The sequence below is a fragment of the Mesoplodon mirus genome (assembly GCF_964341445.2).
Source record: "Mesoplodon mirus genome assembly, chromosome: 2".
In the NCBI taxonomy this organism is placed as follows: domain Eukaryota; kingdom Metazoa; phylum Chordata; class Mammalia; order Artiodactyla; family Ziphiidae; genus Mesoplodon; species Mesoplodon mirus.
Genome location: NC_138977.1, coordinates 1,906,810 through 1,924,855, shown reverse-complemented (window position 1 = coordinate 1,924,855; position 18,046 = coordinate 1,906,810). Strand labels below are relative to the sequence as shown.

Sequence of the window (18,046 nt, the reverse complement as noted above, 5' to 3'; positions counted from 1 at the left end):
CAGTTAAGTGGCAGGCATTGTGGTAAAAGCACAGATGGGGGCTTACTGTCCGCTGGGACAGGCAGACCTTGAACAGGTTGCTGCAGTGTAATGAGGGGCGTTATGGAAGGTCAGGTAAAAGGCAGTGTGGACGTGAGTGCTGGCACTTACCCCCTGGCGGTGTCAAGGGCGACCTCCCCGAGGACGGTGTTGAAGCTGGGACATGAAGGGTGAATCAGGTTTAGGTAGATGGAGGGGAGGGTGGCTTGGGGATGCGAGTTCAAGGCAAGGAGCAGCACATTCAGAGGCTGAAGGCCAAGTGGAACAGAAGGTGGACCGGCGAGGCTGCCGCATAAACAGGGATGTAGAGACGAGGCAGGTGCCCGGGTTTTGTAGCTACAGTAAAGGACTTGGGGCTTTCGCCGAGCAGGAAGCCTGTGAAGGTTCTACGCAGGTAGTGGCGTGAGCTGAATGTAAACTCGTTCCTGGTGCGGTGTGGACAGTGCAGAGGAGAGGGCAGAGGGACTAGGAGGAAGTTACTGTACCGGCCTGCCTGCCCGCCTCCCCCGCCCTCCCACGAGGGCAGGGGTCCATCAGCTTTTTCTGTAAAGGCCCAGAGAGTAGATAGCTTCGGCTTTGCAGGCCATACTCAACTCTGCTGTTACAGCACGAAGGCGGCCATAGGCACTTTGTGAGAGAAGGAGCGTGTCTGTGTTCCAGCAAGACTTCACATACAAGCACAGGCCGCGGGCTGGATTTGGCCTTTACCGGCATAGCGAGTTGACCCCTGATCCTTCAGGTGTTTGTTAGGAATAAAGGGACGTGAACGGATCCAGGGGCTGCTGAGGAGGACCAGTCAGCAAACCTGGGGTCTGGGTCTGTTTGCCGGAGCTGAGTGAGGGAGGCGAAGTGAAGTTGGTTTCCAGGTTTCTGGCTTAAACCATTTTATCAGTAACGAGACCCACAGCAAGGGCCTGGCTCTCTGGGCGTGGGTGAGGATTCAGAGGGGCGCCCAGCCGCTGGTTCCCTGTGTGGGTGTGCGGAGAGGCCTGCGCTGCTGAGATGAACGTGGGGGGCTTCAGCGTGTCGCAGACCCCCCGCGGGAGAGAGGGAAGGGGGCCGAGGTGGAATCTGGAGGGACTAACAGCTGGTGCCCGAGGAGGAAGAGCCAGCGAAGCAGGAGCCCGAGAGGACGGAGGAGCACCGAGAGAAGGCGACGTGGCGGAGAAGCGTCGGGCCAGAGGGGTTTCTGTCAGATTTGCATACGAGGGGGTCACTTATAACTTTGATTAACGCAGCTTCAGGGAGTAGTGGGCTTTCTTTGTGTATGTCTTTGATGTGGGACTTGCTCACAGAAAAACATATTCGAAGATCTAGCTCTTCTTTAAGATTTGAGGTTCAGTTTACAGGTGGTATGACTCTAAGTCTAGCCGATACTAGCGATTACTTTTTTTTTTAAAACGTTTCTTTTAAAAAATTTATTTATTTATTTATTTATTTATTTATTTTTGGCTGCGTTGGTTGGGTCTTTGTTGCTGCACTCGGGCTTTCTCTAGTTGTGGCGAGCAGGGGCTACTCTTTGTTGCTGCAGGCGCGCCTCTTATTGCAGAGCACAGGCTCTAGGTGCGCAGGCTTCAGTAGTTGTGGCACGCGGCCTCGGTAGTTGTGGCTCGTGGGCCCTAGAGCGCAGGCTCAGTAGTTGTGGCTCACGGGCTTGGTTGCTCCATGGCATGTAAGATCTTCCCGGACCAGGGATCGAACGTGTGTCCTCTGCATTGGCAGGCAGATTCTTATCCCCTGCGCAATTACTTTTTAAAAGAGCCTTTGGTTAATGTTTGGTCCTATTTACAAGCTTGGTTAAAACGCCTATCTATTTTTTACTACACTTTAAAATGTAATGTGAAAAAAAAAAAAAGTAATGTGCTGTGGTCCCTCGGCATCTGTGGGGGAATGGATCCAGAACCCCCCTCGGATACCACACTCCAAGGAGGCTAAAGTTCCTTCCGGTCTGCATCCATGGAACAGAGAGGATCAACTGTATTTTATTCTTATTTTGTACATTAATTGCTGAATGACAATTGAAGGGGTTAAACATGTGTTTTTATATAATGTACTTAGGTAGTTCTTATAAATCTAACAAATTAAACGTAATTGTGGTGATTCCACGTAAAACCAAAGTCAGCCGAGGATTTGGGGGATGCCTTCTCACCTTGCTGAGATTTTCGGGTGTTCCGACCATGACTGCCAAGCCAAGTGCCTTGTTTATAACCACTATGCGAGACACGTCACACTGAACAGAAGAGGAAATCTCGCAGCGGAGATCCTTTAGACTCACGTGCTGCACTACCTGACGTTTCTGTGTATTCGCCGTCTGCTGCCCCCGCCCTCCCACCCAAATGACTGTATCCCTGGATTGACTTGGCATTTCTTTGTCTTCACAATATGTCGATATCATCCCATGTGGCTGTTAAGATCTTTGAACTTTATGAAATTCTTCGGTCTTTTCATATACTTTTGTCTCTTCCATCCACATCTCTTCCACACATGAAAAATGATAGCCGGTTGAATTTTGGACATCTCCTATGGTTTTCTCATAGCGTCTAAGCTCACTCTGCAGATGGGAAGCAGACATCAGAACCGTTGATTGGCTCTTACTGGGTGAACCTACTTAAAAATAAGAGCAGACTCCTACGTAGGAACAAAATGTTTGAAAAGTATAAGAAATGCCAAACTACAGTGTTCCTGTGTATATTTAGAACATATTTATCTGCTTATTGCCATAATAGGAATTTTCATGTTGCCCAAGGGAGAGCTTATGATTTCCATTAGATGTAAGCTCAGTGACAGAAAAGATTTTTCTCTGTTTTGTTCACTATTGTATTTCCAGTAAATTGAATTTTACCTAGCATTTAGCAGACGTTCAAATATATGGTGAATGAATGAAGAAATATCCTTTCGGAATTAATGATAGATTGTTTATTATTGACAGTAGATTGTGCCTTTTGCTTCCTTTTAATTTCTTTCCCCCCTTTTTTCTGCTTTTAGGCAGAAACCACTAACACTAGCCTCTTGCAAGTGCAACTGGAATGCAGTTTACATAATAAAGTGTGTCAGCAACTAAAGGTAAAATAAAAAGTTTAGTGTTTTCTTCCTGCCTTCCTTCCTGCCTCTTTGCTTAGAAATAAAAAATAAAACAGCATGTTCTGTTCTCAGAAATGCACATGCCCTTACCTTAAGTGCTTTTTTCCCGTGAAGTTCAAAATGAAACAATTCAGATGATATTTTTGAGTTTTTCCTTTTTTTCTATCCCTCCGATCTCAGAGTTGCTATGTGGAATCAGACGATGTTTTACGGCTACAAATGAGCATAATTGTAACAATGGAAAACTCTTCGAAAGAATTTGAAGAAAACACACAAGATTTGTTAGATCATCTCTCTATTATTTATGTAGCTACAGATACATCTGAGACCTCAGGTAAGGTGGAATCTTTAAACTTTTCTGTTACAACATATTTTGATTAACCTGCATCATCATTCTATACCATTTACTGATAGATCGTATCCTTGCAATCCAGGACAGAGAGCCTTTGCTTGCATGGTTAACACAGTGCAGTAGTAACTGGTTCTCAATCTGCATCTGCCAGTGAGGCTGTATTACTCTGGGGTAACTAAGTGGCAACGGACTTCCCTGGTGGCGCAGTGGTTAAGAATCCGCCTGCCAGTGCAGGGGACACGGGTTTGAGCCCTGGTCCGGGAAGATCCCACATGCCGCAGAGCAACTAAGCCTGTGTGCCACAGTCTGAGCCCGCGTGCCACACCTACTGAAGCCCGCGCACCTAGAGCCCATGCTTTGCGACAAGAGAAGCCACCTCAATGAGAAGCCCGTGCACCGCAACGAAGGGTAGCCCCCACTTACCACAACTAGAGAAAGCCAGCGTGCAGCAACAAAACAAACAAACAAACAAACAAATAAATAATAAATTAAGTGGCAATGGCAAACCATGCTGTGTTTCCCTGGGAGGATTTTTTCTTGGCGTTCTGAAGATAGTAAACTAATTAAATGGGCACGACAGTCTAATATAAATATTCACGAAGTATTTGAAGTGTTGTGTCTCTTGTTTCTGTTTTACTGATGTGCAGAAGCTCAGTTGACCAAATCATGCTGTTGATATTTTTAATAGTTGGTTGTCTGCTGCTTAGTCCTGGATGCCTGATCAGTAAGGGTAGTGTGAGTTTCAGTGTTCATTTCTATGAACTTTATCTTTGCAATTGTGTGTCCTACTTACCGTAAATAACCTAGTTTATCAGTTTAAGTTTCTAAGAGATTTTGTAGGAGACACATATGATCCATGTGATTTATCATGTAGGGTTTGCTCTTATCCACTGGTTATCAAGACTGTTCTGGTAAGTGAGAGTGTGTGTGTATGTACACACGTATACACATTCAGAGAAAGAAATGGTACCAAAATATAGCTTTAAGTTGGCAGAGTCTTAATGGTTGGCCAAACATTGTTTCCTTTCCAGTCCTCAGAACTGGCTGTAGTAGGACATGGGTCAGCAGGAGAGCTGTCCTGGCCTTGGGTTCATAGTTTCTGGTGATTCCCAGAATGGCCAGGTAGACATCAGTGTAGAGAAGACTCCTGTCCCATGGGGAGCACTTCTGTTGGTGAGGATTAAAGGGAAGCCTGCCTTTTGATATCCAGGGTTTTATTTTTCCCAAATGTGGTTGTCAGATAAGGAAATGAGGGGCCGTCTAATCCATAGGAGACCTTAACTTTATCTGAAGCCGTCCAGTTGGTTCGTTTCATCCAGGTGAGTAGTACTGTGACTGTAAACTCAGACTTTTTCTACTGGTAGTTCATCATTTAGAGAGCCTGTGTTGACAGGTCAATCTTTTTGCCAAGGTCCTTTTTCTTGTGACTTAATCAGCAGAAAATAGCTCCTCTCTTCAATTTTAGTGTTGAAAAGTGAGTTACATTTTTTTAAAGAAATGTGTAATGTGATATTTTAACTACTGTTTTAAGGTGTGAGGATGAGATGACCCTTTCTTTTAATCTCATTGCTCTGATTCTTTTGGACAGATGATTCGGCAGTGAATATGTATATATTGCATTCAGGAAACAGCCTTATATGGATACAGGTAATTGTAAATACTTTCGTAAAGTGTAGTTTAAACTTACAAGTGTGTATTTAATTGCAGAACGTGAGGATTTTTGAGAAAACACTTGTCTCCATTGTCTTTTGCTTTCACTTAAGCCCGTTCTCCCTTGCTCGAGCCCGTATGTGGATGAAGGTTGTCAGCGCCTCTTCGTACCCTTACAGGCACGTCTGCTGAGCGGTTGCTCTGTGTGCCAGTCTGAGCTCCTTAGTCATTGTAACAGGGTTGCTTCAAACTGGATCAGTCTTCTCCAGCTAAGAGCAGTACTGTGGATTGTTTTTTGTTACAGGATGTACATCATTTCTCACAGAGAGATGCCGTGTCTCTGCACTTTGAACCAGTACTCCTACCTACTTCCACAACAAACTTTACAAAAATTGCCTCTTTTACTTGCAAAGGTACGGATTTTAAAAATACTGGAGATGGTCTTTTTATTTTCATTATCCAGTTGTTACGCCTGCAGTTCTTTCTGTGAAATGACTCACAACGACAGCGTAGGCAAGGCTTTAGGAAGTGAATGGGCTCGGTTCAATTCCACAGACTTAACAGTTATAAGAGGTAGCATGATGGAAGAAGTGATGGTGATGCTGCTTTTATTCTGCCACATGTGCAGAATTTTGAGTTTATAGATCGTAGTTCAGTTGGTGATTTGAAAGACCAGGTTGTATATGAGTCTGATGGACAGACTGCTTTCGCAGAGAGGTTAAGCTGCCCCAGGTTTGTTTCTTTGTGTAGAAATCAATGCAGAATGTCTAGCGAGTATAAACCCCATCCTGTCTTCAGGGTCTTACTTACAGTTCAAAAGATTTCTGCAAAGAAGTGCATTTTAAACATAAGAAAACAAGCACCACCTCACTTACAGTGAAAGAAATGTTAACTTAAAGCAATACGTGAGGTAGACTTTATGACTTAGATCTATGAAGATCAAACAGAATGTTAATATTCTGTGTTGGTAATGATTAGGAAGAAAAAAAAACCTCGTATTTTTGACATGGGTATAAATTGGTACAGCCTTTTTGGGAGGGAAAATTGGCAGTCTCTGTGAAATTGAAGATGTGCCTATGTGCTCTCTGATCCTTAATTCTACTTCTAGAAGGTTATCTAGAGATACACTCTAGACGTTCAAAACTGTAATACAGGAGTATGCATTGTTTGCAGCAGCAGAACAGTATAAGCCTCCACTGACAGAGAATTGTAGTTCATCTCCGGGAGCGGGGGGGCTAGCGTCTGCAGGTGTTAAGAAGCATGCGTGGGCGTGCAGTATCAGCATTGTCGTTCTTCTAAGGGTATGTGTGTATTTGTATATGTTAGAGCACCTGGAAGGATGCTTGGGAGTCTGCTGGCAGTTGTTTCCTTTGTCTAAGGTAATGGGGAAGTCAGGGGGAAAGGTAGACTTTTATTTTCACATCTTTTTGTTAGTGTTTGAATTTTGGGGGGAGCCATATATATAGCTAAAAGAAAAAAAGAGTTGGGTATTAATATCAGAGTCAAGAATTCAGTACCAGTGTTTGATGTCCTGCCATGGCTCAAGGAACGCTTGAAAGTGATTCGATGCCTCGGCAGTGTTTTGCAGCGCGGGCCCCCTTTGGCTGGGAGCTCCTCCGTGCTCTCAGGTTGAGCTGCTCCTTTCTCACTCACGCCTCCACACACACCTCTTCACTGTTCACTTTTGTCATCTCTGCAGACCTAAGGACTTGCCTCTTCCTTAAGATCTCTGTAAAAGGAGAGCCACAAAGCGTTGACTCTCCTTCCCCCCCGCCAAAGAAGAAATGAGAGGTTGCTTTAGGAAAGAGGGCTGGGTAGGTAGACACCATGTTCTGGGTAACTTCCTGGGCACCCAGTCAGGAAAGCAGAAAGATAGTGTTCAAGAAAGGATTTTATTGGAGCCAGAAGAGTGAAGGAACTAAAACATTACAAGTATCTTGTTTTCGTTTGGGGATAATGAAAGAAAAGATACTGATACTTCACATTTATTTCCTCCTACCTCAAAACAGCTCCATCCTGTGACAGTGGGATGAGAGAAGACAGGAAGAAAAAAAACACTCCGACACTAAAAGCGTGCCTCTCCTCTCCTGTGGCTCAAGGGTGGGTGAATTCCGCTTTCTCTGGTATTGAGTGGTTCCCCTCCACCCCCTCCATCTAGAGATGATTTAAAAATGTAACTGAGACTTGCATGATTCTCTCTCTGGACTTGCCTTCCCTACATTAGTACTGCTAGTGGGAAGTGAAAGGGTGGTTTGCAGGATGGGAGGGAAGAAGCTGAATGACCAGATCCAGGCCAGGCGGCCACGTGTGGGAGAAGGAGGAAGTACTCCTGCACAGTTTCTGAGTTACATTCGGGTCCTGGTTTTGCCTGGTGGCCTCTGTGAGCCATCCTGGTCCTGGCTCCGTTGCACCCTCTGGCCTTCAGATGCTCCACTCGTGGGCAGGAAGGTTGAAGAAGGCAGCTTGTCTGGCCCTTGCCAGTACTTACATTTGTTCTCTGACATTTTATGCGGCTACCGTTTTTGCAGTTAGAGGCTCATTCGCACGCTAACAGCTGTTGTGTAACACACGGGGCTGATGGCATGCGTGTCCTGTGTTCACAGGTATTTTCGAATGGACTCTTCTGCATCCCAGTTTCACATAGAGACTCATGAGAACACATCGGGGCTTTGGTCAATGTGGTACCTCAACCATTTTGACCGTGGTGTTGTATTGAATGATGTGTTTGTTTCCAAGGAGACCAAGCGTGTTTTAAAGGTACACATGGTACTTTTTATCCAAGTTTAGCCTATTTTAAGATTTGTTTAGTGTCAAATACTATGAAACTGATATTTACAAAATCTTACTTTCACTTATGAATTTTAAAGCAAGTGTGTTTCTTTTAACGTTTTCAGAATGACATTTAGGCTCTCTTTATTTTTTTCAAACTATTGTTCAAGAAGCTCAAAGGGACCAGGATACATCTTTTAGAGATATTTGCTGTTACTATTATTTAAAAATATTATAAATTATGATTTATTCTAAAAAGATTATATTTAGTAAAAAGAAGCCTGGTTCATGATACAATACTAGGTTTTTGTAAAATACTGCCTATGAACATTTCAAGATTACTTCTGTGAAATTTAAAAACAGTTGCATGCTAAATATTAAGTGAAACCTGTCATTTATATAAAAATATTTCAATATTGGACCTGGAAATAACTGAGTAAAATCGTATTTCTCGAAGTATAGAAAACTTTAGTATCACACATTGTAATGATTTTAATCCTAATTAGCATTAGTTAGGAAAGTAATTTCTCTTACTTCTTTTCTTTTTAGATTCTGAATTTCACTGGCCCTTTATTTCTACCTCCAGGCTGTTGGAAAATATTTTCTTTGAAACTTGCCGTTAAAGACTTTGCCATAAATCTATTCACCCGTGTATTTTTGACTACAAACATAGGTACCGTTTTTGCAGTACCTCTACAGATTTACTTGGCGCCGACCAAGGTATTGTTTACACAGTACATATGTGTTATAATTTTTGTAATAATTATTGTTTCTTTTTGTTAACTTATCTTACGGTGCTTGGACTTTATTGAGTGAGTTGAGCTCATGTTTTTTAAGGCTGCCTAAGAAATTGAAGGATATTACCAGGCCAATCTTAGATGATAAATTGTTCAGATACAGAAATCTTTATTTGAAAAGAGTTTCTATTTCTCATAAGGTGATATGAGGTAATTTTCAAATGAAATAACGCATTACAGGTCGATAGATCTCATTTTCACTTATTTCCAAAATGTATGGAGCAAGGAATATGTGCTTGCTCTCGCAAACACAGTTGAGCTTTTAGTACGTGCTTGCAATGACTTCAAATAAACTAAATCGTTAAATGTTTTATTTACACCTCTGGTAACTGGCTCCCAGCTGCTCATAATCCTTGAATTTCCTTAGCGGGCCAAATCTAAAGCCTGGAAGGGTTCACAATTAAGAAAATGCTTTCTAAAATCTGGGTAAATTGTATTTCATTTAGATCTTATCTTAAACATGCCTCATTTTTTCTTAATGTTTATTTCTTTTCATTTAGTTACTGTTATTGCTTCTTTTTGATCCAAGCTCTTCTGTATAGTGCCGGGTTCTAATTTTTCACTATGAGACATTCATGCAACCATCTTTATGATTTTTCTCACTAGCGTTGGTGTTTCATAGATAGAAGTGCCTCATGTTTAGCTAAAAGCTTAAAGATAGGGCTTCTAAAATTACGCTAAACAAAATGTAAGGTTGATTTCATTCATCCATATTTTGAGCAGGGGAGGTTTCTTAGAAGTTTCCTTCTCCCATCAAGGGATGCATACCGGAAGCGTGCCTGGGAGGGAGCAGGCAGGCTGCAGGAATGTGTGGTGCTTGCCGAGCCTAGGAAGTGCGACATTCATTTAAATGTCCCGAGTAGTTAGGAGTTACTATGGATTAGAGTACAGTTTGTTAAAAAACCCTACTAAGAATGTCCTGAGACTAATTTAATCTTGAATTCAGAAGGCAGCTTTTGGTGTCTGTCGGGCCCAAGGGATGTCACTGTGGGCATTGATTATTGCACAGAATCCACTGTAGTAGTGACCCTGCCTCTGATAGACAGTTAGAGCTCTCATTCAAGGAGGAAGGAAGCCAAGAAGCCCCTTTCTAGCAGTTTGGCTTCCGGGCAAAGGGAAGTTCGCGGAGGTGGAGGCCGACGTCTGCTACGCATTTGAGGGCGTTAGGATTTCTGTGTGTAGTGTTGTGTTGTAAGTTATTCATATCTTACTTTCCAATCTAGGAAGGGAGTCTGGGTTTTGAAGTGGTAGCACATTGTGGCATGCATTATTTCATGGGAAAAGCAAACGCGGGTAAGTATGTTGCCCTCAGGCGTTTCGTAGAACGCTAGTTTGGGGTGGGGTGGGAAGTAGTGAGAAAGACTCGTATTTGTAGATGGCATAATTAGTCCTAGTAACGTCATTGCATCATATTCTGTTCTTTAAGAGCATGATCATTAATAGAACGACTTGAAATTGTTAAGAATCCTCCAAAACCATCCGAGTGCGTGTGTAATTAAAGCCCCCTTAAGTCTCAGCCTGTACTTTTGTAAGGGATTTTTTTCAGCCACGTTATTTGATCATCATAGCAACCTTGTTGCCAGGAACACTTGGAAGATTCTGGTTCTTTTATAAAAGGGCTGACTAGAAGTTAGTAAAAAAATAATTTGGAATTGTGTTTGAAGACTCTAGGACAGGACAGGAGCATAAACATCGTGTAGGGAGCGCTAGTTGTTGTCTGAGGCTGAAGGCCAGGGTGTTGATAGAGAAAGCTGTTCCTGGGTTTCTTCCTGCTTTTTGACTTATTAAAATATGTCATCTAAGGACAGCGTTATAGCACAGAGATTTCCTTTGGGAGATTCCCACTTTTCCGCCCTGATAATGCTCTTTAGCACAGACAAGACAGAACAGATAAGTAGAGAGGGCAAGGTGAGCCGGAGACCAGCTTACAAATGTAAACACGCACCTTCTCTAGATGGAGCCCTGCTCTGGGCTCTCTTCTGAGGCTTGCTATTTGCCCATCAGCATTCTGCCTAGTAACCCGGCTTAGATGATGACTAGCACTTATGTGGAAGCAGTTTAGCCTTTTAGGTATAAAGCTGTTAAACATGGTCCAAGTATGATTTTTAACTTGTTTCAGACTGTATTCACGAGCCATGTGTCTTTTATGTTATTACCTTCACATAATTCGATTTAGTTTTGTTTTATATGTTTCTTTGATTTGATATATCATTTGCCATTGAGTTAGAGGGACTTTTAGTAAAGCAATCCGAGGACAGGGGGTCATTGCTCACTTTACCGTCCTCTCAGTTTGAGAAGTTTTCACCCTCAGCCCTTGGCATTATTGACTAAGTGAATTGTGTTTTCCGTACATCTAAATAGTACATCTGATTTAACTTATAGAAAATCCTAACTGGGAAGGGAGCCTTTCTCTGGATTGGTCTACCTGGGATGTGGATTCCGAACTTGCAAATACACTGTATGAAAGATGGAAGAAATTAAAAAATGGTGACGTCTGCAAGTATGTTTTCACCTTTCTTTGTTCAGCACTGGGGAGATACTGTGACATAATACTTTATTGAAATTTCAACACTGAATTTTTAATATCTAGCCTTTTATTTTGACAAATTTCAAACCTCAGAAGATTTGAAAAGTATAGTATGGTAAATATTCAAACATTCCCAATCAATCTAGACTCACTAGTTGTTTACATTTTACCACTTTTGCTTTTTTCTCTCTCTCTACGTCTGTATCTATGTGCGCTTGCATACATTTTCTTTTTGTTGAGTCATTTGAAAGTAAGCTGTAGACATCATGATACTTCAACCCTCAGTACTTTATTAGGAAAGACATTCTTTTCGAAGGAGAACGTTTTCCTACATATAACTGCACTCCCATTACATACCCAACAAACTTAACACTGATGCAATTATATGAGCTGATATACAGTCTGGATTCACATTTCCCTAGTTGACCCCGAAATATCCATTATAGCTGTCTTTTTCTTTTTCCTTTTTTTTTTAACATCTTTATTGGAGTATAATTGCTTTACAATGTTGTGTTAGTTTCTACCATATAACAAAAAATCAGCTATATGTATACATATATCCTCATATCCCCTCCCTCTTGCATCTCCCTCCCACCCTCCCTATCCCACCCCTCTAAGTAGTCACAAAGCACCGAGCTGATCTCCCTGTGCTATGCGGCTGTTTCCTACTAGATATCTGTTTTACATTTGGTAGTGTATATATGTCCATGCCACTCTCTCGCTTTGTCCCAGCTTACCCTTCCCCCTCCCCGTGTCCTCAAGTCCATCCTCTTTGTCTGCATCTTTATTTCTGTCCCACCCCTAGGTTCTTCAGAATCTTTTTTATGTTTTTTAGATTCCATATAGATGTGTTAGCATATGGTATTTGTTTTTCTCTTTCTGACTTATTTCACTCTGTATGACAGACTCTAGGTCCATCCACCTCACTACAAATAACTCCATTTCTTTTTATGGCTGAGTCATATTCCATTGTATATATGTGCCACATGTTCTTTATCCATTCATCTGTCGATGGATACTCAGGTTACTTCCATGCCTTGGCTATTGTAAATAGAGCTGCAGTGAACATTTTGGTACATGACTCATTTTGAATTATGGTTTTCTCAGGGTATAAGCCCAGTAGTGGGGATTGCTGGGTCATACGGTAGTTCTATTTTTAGTTTTTGAAGGAACCTCCATACTGTTCTCCATAGTGGCTGTATCAATTTACATTCCCACCAACAGTGCAAGAGGGTTCCCTTTTCTCCACACCCTCTCCAGCATTTATTGTTTCTAGATTTTTTGATGATGGCCATTCTGACTGGTGTGAGGTGATACCTCATTGTAGTTTTGATTTGCATTTCTCTAATGATTAGTGATGTCGAGCATCCTTTCATGTGTTTGTTGGCAGTCTGTATATCCTCTTTGGAGAAATGTCTATTTAGGTCTTCTGCCCATTTTTGGATTGGGTTGTTTGTTTTTTTGTTATTGAGCTGCATGAGATGCTTGTAAATTTTGGAGATAAATCCTTTGTCAGTTGCTTCATTTTCAAATATTTTCTCCCATTCTGAGGGTGGTCTTTTGGTCTTGTTTATGGTTTCCTTTGCTGTGCAAAAGCTTTGAAGTTTCATTAGGTCCCATTTGTTTATTTTTGGTTTTATTTCCATTTCCCTAGGTGCTGGGTCAGAAAGGATCTTGCTGTGATTTATGTCATAGAGTGTTCCGCCTATGTTTTCCTCTAAGAGTTTGATAGTTTCTGGCCTTACATTTAGTCTTTAATCCATTTTGAGTTTATTTTTGTGTATGGTGTTAGGGAGTGTTCTAATTTCATTCTTTTACATGTACCTGTCCAGTTTTCCCAGCACCACTTACTGAACAGGTTGTTTTTTCTCCATTGCATATTCTTGCCTCCTTTATCAAAGATAAGGTGATCATGTGTGTGTGGGTTTATCTCTGGGCTTTCTATCCTGTTCCATTGATCTATCTTTCTGTTTTTGTGCCAGTACCATACTGTCTTGATTACTGTAGCGTTGTAGTATAATCTGAAGTCAGGGAACCTGATTCCTCCAGCTCCATTTTTCTTGCTCAAGATTGCTTTGGCTCTTTGGGGCCTTTTGTGTTTCCATATGAACTGTGAAATTTGTGTTCTGGTTCTGTGAAAAATGCCATTGGTCGTTTGATAGGGTTTGCATTGAATCTGTAGATTGCTTTGGGTAGTAGAGTCATTTTCACAATGTTGATTCTTCCAATCCAAGAACATGGTATATCTCTCATTCTGTTTGTATCGTCTTTAATTTCTTTCATCAGTGTCTTATAGTTTTCTGCATACAGGTCTTCTGTCTCCTTAGGTAGGTTTATTCCTAGGTATTTTATTCTTTTTGTTGCAGAGGTAAATGGGAGTGTTTCCTTAATTTCTTTTTCAGATTTTTCATCATTAGTGTATAGGAATGCCAGAGATTTCTGTGTATTAATTTTGTATCCTGCTACTTTACCAAATTCATTGATTAGCTGTAGTAGTTTTCTGGTAGCATCTTTAGGATTCTGTAGTATAGTATCAGGTCATCTGCAGACAGTGACAGTTTTACTTCTTCTTTTCAGATTTGGATTCCTTTTATTTCTTTTTTTTCTCTGATTCCTGTGGCTAGGACTTCCAAGACTATGTTGAATAATAGCGGTGAGAGTAGGCAACCTTGTCTTGTTCCTGATCTTAGAGGAAATGGTTTCAGCTTTTCACCACTGAGAACAATGTTGGCTGTGGGTTTGTCAAATATGGCCTTTATTATGTTGAAGTAGGTTCCCTCTGTGCCTACTTTCTGTAGAGGTTTTATCATAAATGGGTGTTGAATTTTGTCAAAAGCTTTTTCTGCATCTATTGAGATTATATAGTTTTTATCCTTCAGTTTCTTAATTTCGTGTATCTCATTGATTGATTTGCATATATTGAAGAATCCTTGCATTCCTGGCATAAACCCCACTTGATCATGGTGTATGATCCTTTTAATGGGCTGTTGGATTCTGTTTGCTAGTATTTTGTTGAGGGTTTTTGCATCTGTTTTCATCAGTGATATTGACCTGTAGTTTTCTTTTTTTATGACGTCTTTGTCTGGTTTTGGTATCAGGGTGATGGTGGCCTTGTAGAGTGAGTTTGGGAGTGTTCCTTCCTCTGCTATATTTTGGAAGAGTTTGCGAAGGTTAGGTGTTAGCTCTTCTCTAAATGTTTGATAGAATTTGCCTGTGAAGCCATCTGGTCTTAGGCTTTTGTTTGTTGGAAGATTTTTAATCACACTTTCAATTTTAGTGCTTGTGATTGGTCTGTTTATATTTTCTGCTTCTTCCTGGTTCAGTCTCGGAAGGTTGTGCTTTTCTAAGAATTTGTCCATTTCTTCCAGGTTGCCCATTTTATTGGCATATAGTTGCTTGTAGTAATCTCTCATGATCCTTTGTATTTCTACAGAAATCAGTTGTTACTTCTCTTTTTTCATTTCTAATTCTGTTTAATTGAATCTTCTCCCTTTTTTTCTTGATGAGTCTGGCTAATGATGGTTTATCAATTTTGTTTATCTTCTCAAAGAACCAGCTTTTAGTTTTATTGATCTTTGCTATCATTTCCTTCATTTCTTTTTCATTTATTTCTGATCTGATCTTTATGATTTCTTTCCTTCTGCTAACTTTGGGTTTTTTTGGTTCTTTCTGTAATTGCTTTAGCTGTAAGTGTAGGTTGTTTGAGATTTTTCTTATTTCTTGAGGTAGGATTGTATTGCTGTAAACTTCCCTCTTAGAACTGCTTTTGCTGCATCCCATAGGTTTTGGGTCATTTTTTTTTTCATTGTCATTTGTTTCTAGGTATTTTTCTATTTCTCTTTGATTTCTTCAGTGATCTCTTGGTTATTTATTAGTGTATTGTTTAGCCTCCATGTGTTTGTGTTTTTTACAGTTTTTTTCCTGTAATTGATATCTAGTTTCATAATGTTGTGGTCAGAAAAGATACTTGATACACTTTAATTTTTCTTAGATTTCCCAAGGCTTGATTTGTGACCCAAGATATAATCTATCCTGGAGAATGTTCCATGAGCACTTGAGAAGAAAGTGCAGTCTATTTTTTTTGGATGGAATGTCCTATAAATATTAATTAAGTCCATCTTGTTTAATATGTCATTTAAAGCTTGTGTTTCCTTATTTCTTTTCATTGTGGATGATCTGTCCATTGGTGAAAGTGGGGTGTTCAAGTCCCCTACTATGATTGTGTTACTGTTGATTTTCCCTTTTATGGCTCTTAGCATTTGCCCTATGTATTGAGGTGCTCCTATGTTGGGTGCATAAATATTTACGATTGTTGTATCTTTTTCTTAGATTGATCCCTTGATCACTATCTAGTGTCCTTTGTGTCTTGTAATACTTTTTATTTTAAAGTCTATTTTGTCTGATATGAGAATTGCTACTCGAGCTTTCTTTTGCTTTCCATATGCATGGAATATCTTTTTCTAGCCCCTCACTTTCAGTCTTTATGTGTCCCTAGGCCTGAAGTGGGTGTCTTGTAGACAGCATATATATGGGTCTTGTTTTTGTATCCATTCAGCCAGTCTGTGTCTTTTGGTGGGAACATTTAATCCATTTACATTTAAGGTAGTTATCAATATATATGTTCCTATTACCATTTTCTTAATTGTTTGTTATTGTAGGTCCTTTCCTTTTCTTGTGTTTCCTGCCTAGAGAAGTTCCTTTAGCATTTGTTGTAAAGCTGGTTTGGTGGTGCTGAATTCTCTTAGCTTTTGCTTGTCTGTAAAGGTTTTAATTTCTCTGTCCAATCTGAATGAGATCCTTGCTGGGTAGAGTAATCTTGATTATAGGTTTTTCCCTTTCATCACTTTAAATATGTCCTGCCACTCCCTTCTGGCTTGCAGAGTTCCTGCTGAAAGATTAGGTGTTAACCTTATGGGGATCCCCTTGTATGTTATTTGTTGCTTTTCCCTTTCTGCTTTTAATATTTTTTCTTTGTATTTAATTTTTGATAGTTTGATTAATATGTGTCTTGGCGTGTTTCTCCTTGGATTTATCCTGTATGGGACTCTGCACTTCCTGGCCTTGATTGACTATTTCCTTTTCCATGTTAGGGAAGGATTCAACTGTAACCTCTTCAAATATTTTCTTAGACCCTTTCTTTTTCTCTTCTTCTTCTGGGACCCCTGTAATTCGAATAGTGCGTTTAATGTTGTCCCAGTGGTCTCTGAGACTGTCCTCAATTCTTCTCTTTCTTTTTTCTTTATTCTGCTCTGCAGTAGTTATTTCCACTATTTTATCTTCCAGGTCACTTATCCATTCTTCTGCCTCAGTTATTCTGCTATTGATTCCTTCTAGAGAATTTTTAATTTCATTTATTGTGTTGTTCATCATTGTTTGTTTTCTCTTTAGTCCTTCTAGGTCCTTGTTAAATGTTTCTTGTATTTTCTCCATTCTATTTCCAAGATTTTGGATCATCTTCACTATCATTTCTCTGAATTCTTTTTCAGGTTGACTGCCTATTTCCTCTTCATTTTTTTGGTCTGGTGGGTTTTTACCTTGCTCCTTCATCTGGTGTATATTTCTCTGTCTTCTCATTTTGTTTAACTTACTGTGTTTGGGGTCTCCTTTTTGCAGGCTGCAGGTTTGTAGTTCCCATTGTTTTTGGTGTCTGCCCCCAGTGGGTGAGGTTGGTTCAGTGGGTTGTGTCGACTTCCTGGTGGAGGGGACTGGTGCTTGTGTTCTGGAGGGTGGGGCTGGATCTTGTTTTTCTGGTGGGCAGGACTGCGTCTGGTGGTGTATTTTGGGGTGTCTGTGAACTTAGTATGATTTTAGGCAGCCTCTCTGTGTTCCTGTCTTACTAGTTGTTTGGCATGAGGCATCCAGCACTGGAGCTTGCTGGCCATTAGGTGGAGCTGGGTCTTAGCATTGAGATGGGAGCTCTCTGGGAGAGCTCTCGCCAATTGATATTACGTAGGTCCAGGAGGTCTCTGGTGGTCCAGTGTCCTGAACTTGGCTCTCCCACCTCAGAGGCTCAGGCCTGACACCAGGCCAGAGCACCAAGACCCTGTCAGCCACATGGCTCAGAAGAAAAGGGAGAAAAAAGAAAGAAAAGAATTCATAAATAATTTAAAAAATTAAAATTAAAAATAATAAAAAGAAAAGTAGAGAATAACCAAACCAATAAACAAATCCCCCAGTGTTAACAAGTGCTAAAAACTATAGTAAGATAAGCATAAAAATCAGAAACAAATCAGTCGCAGGCTGCCAACCCCAACTGTACAGTTGCTTGCGAAGTCCACCGCCTCAACTTTGGGATGATTCGTTGTCTATTCAGGTATTCCACAGATGTAGGTTACATCAAGCTGATTGGGCGGATTTCATTTGCTGCTCCTGAGGCTGCTGGGAGAGATTTCCCTTTCTCTTCTTTGTTTGCACAGCTCCTGGGGTTCAGCTTTGGTTTTGGCCCCGCCTCTGCGTGTAGGTTGCCCTCAGTCATCTGTTCCCGCCCAGACAGGATGGGGATAAAGCAGCGGCTGATTAGGGGGCTCTTGCTCATTCAGGCTGGGGGCGGGGGGGAGGAGTATAGTAGTTATAATTGGAACACGGGATGAGCCTGCGGCCGTTGAGGCTGACGTGACGTTGCACCAGCCTGAGGCGCACTGTGTGTTCTTCCGAGGAACTTGTCCCTGGATCATGGGACCCTGGCAGTGGCGGGCTGCACAGGCTTCTGGCGGGTTATGGAGAGTGACCTGCACTTGCACAGAGGCTTCTTGGTGGCTGCAGTAGCAGCCTTAGCGTCTCATACCCGTCTCTGGGGTCCGAGCTGATAGCCACGGCTCGCGCCCTTCTCTG

At 41.3% G+C, this 18,046-nt stretch overlaps 1 protein-coding gene across 5 annotated transcripts in view; it reads left to right on the top strand.

Annotated features, from left to right (window-relative positions):
* TMEM131L (transmembrane 131 like) overlaps positions 1-18,046 on the top strand; it is a 161,996-nt gene that overhangs the window by 99,863 nt on the left and 44,087 nt on the right. For all 5 annotated transcript variants that reach the window (XM_082611150.1, XM_082611149.1, XM_082611148.1 and 2 more), the window contains exons 8-16: positions 3,025-3,102; positions 3,301-3,454; positions 5,061-5,119; positions 5,427-5,535; positions 7,132-7,222; positions 7,726-7,879; positions 8,441-8,611; positions 9,912-9,981; positions 11,071-11,188. In XM_082611150.1, coding sequence (XP_082467276.1) covers positions 3,025-3,102; positions 3,301-3,454; positions 5,061-5,119; positions 5,427-5,535; positions 7,132-7,222; positions 7,726-7,879; positions 8,441-8,611; positions 9,912-9,981; positions 11,071-11,188 — 1,004 coding nt within the window. The remainder of the gene's footprint in view (positions 1-3,024; positions 3,103-3,300; positions 3,455-5,060; positions 5,120-5,426; positions 5,536-7,131; positions 7,223-7,725; positions 7,880-8,440; positions 8,612-9,911; positions 9,982-11,070; positions 11,189-18,046) is intronic.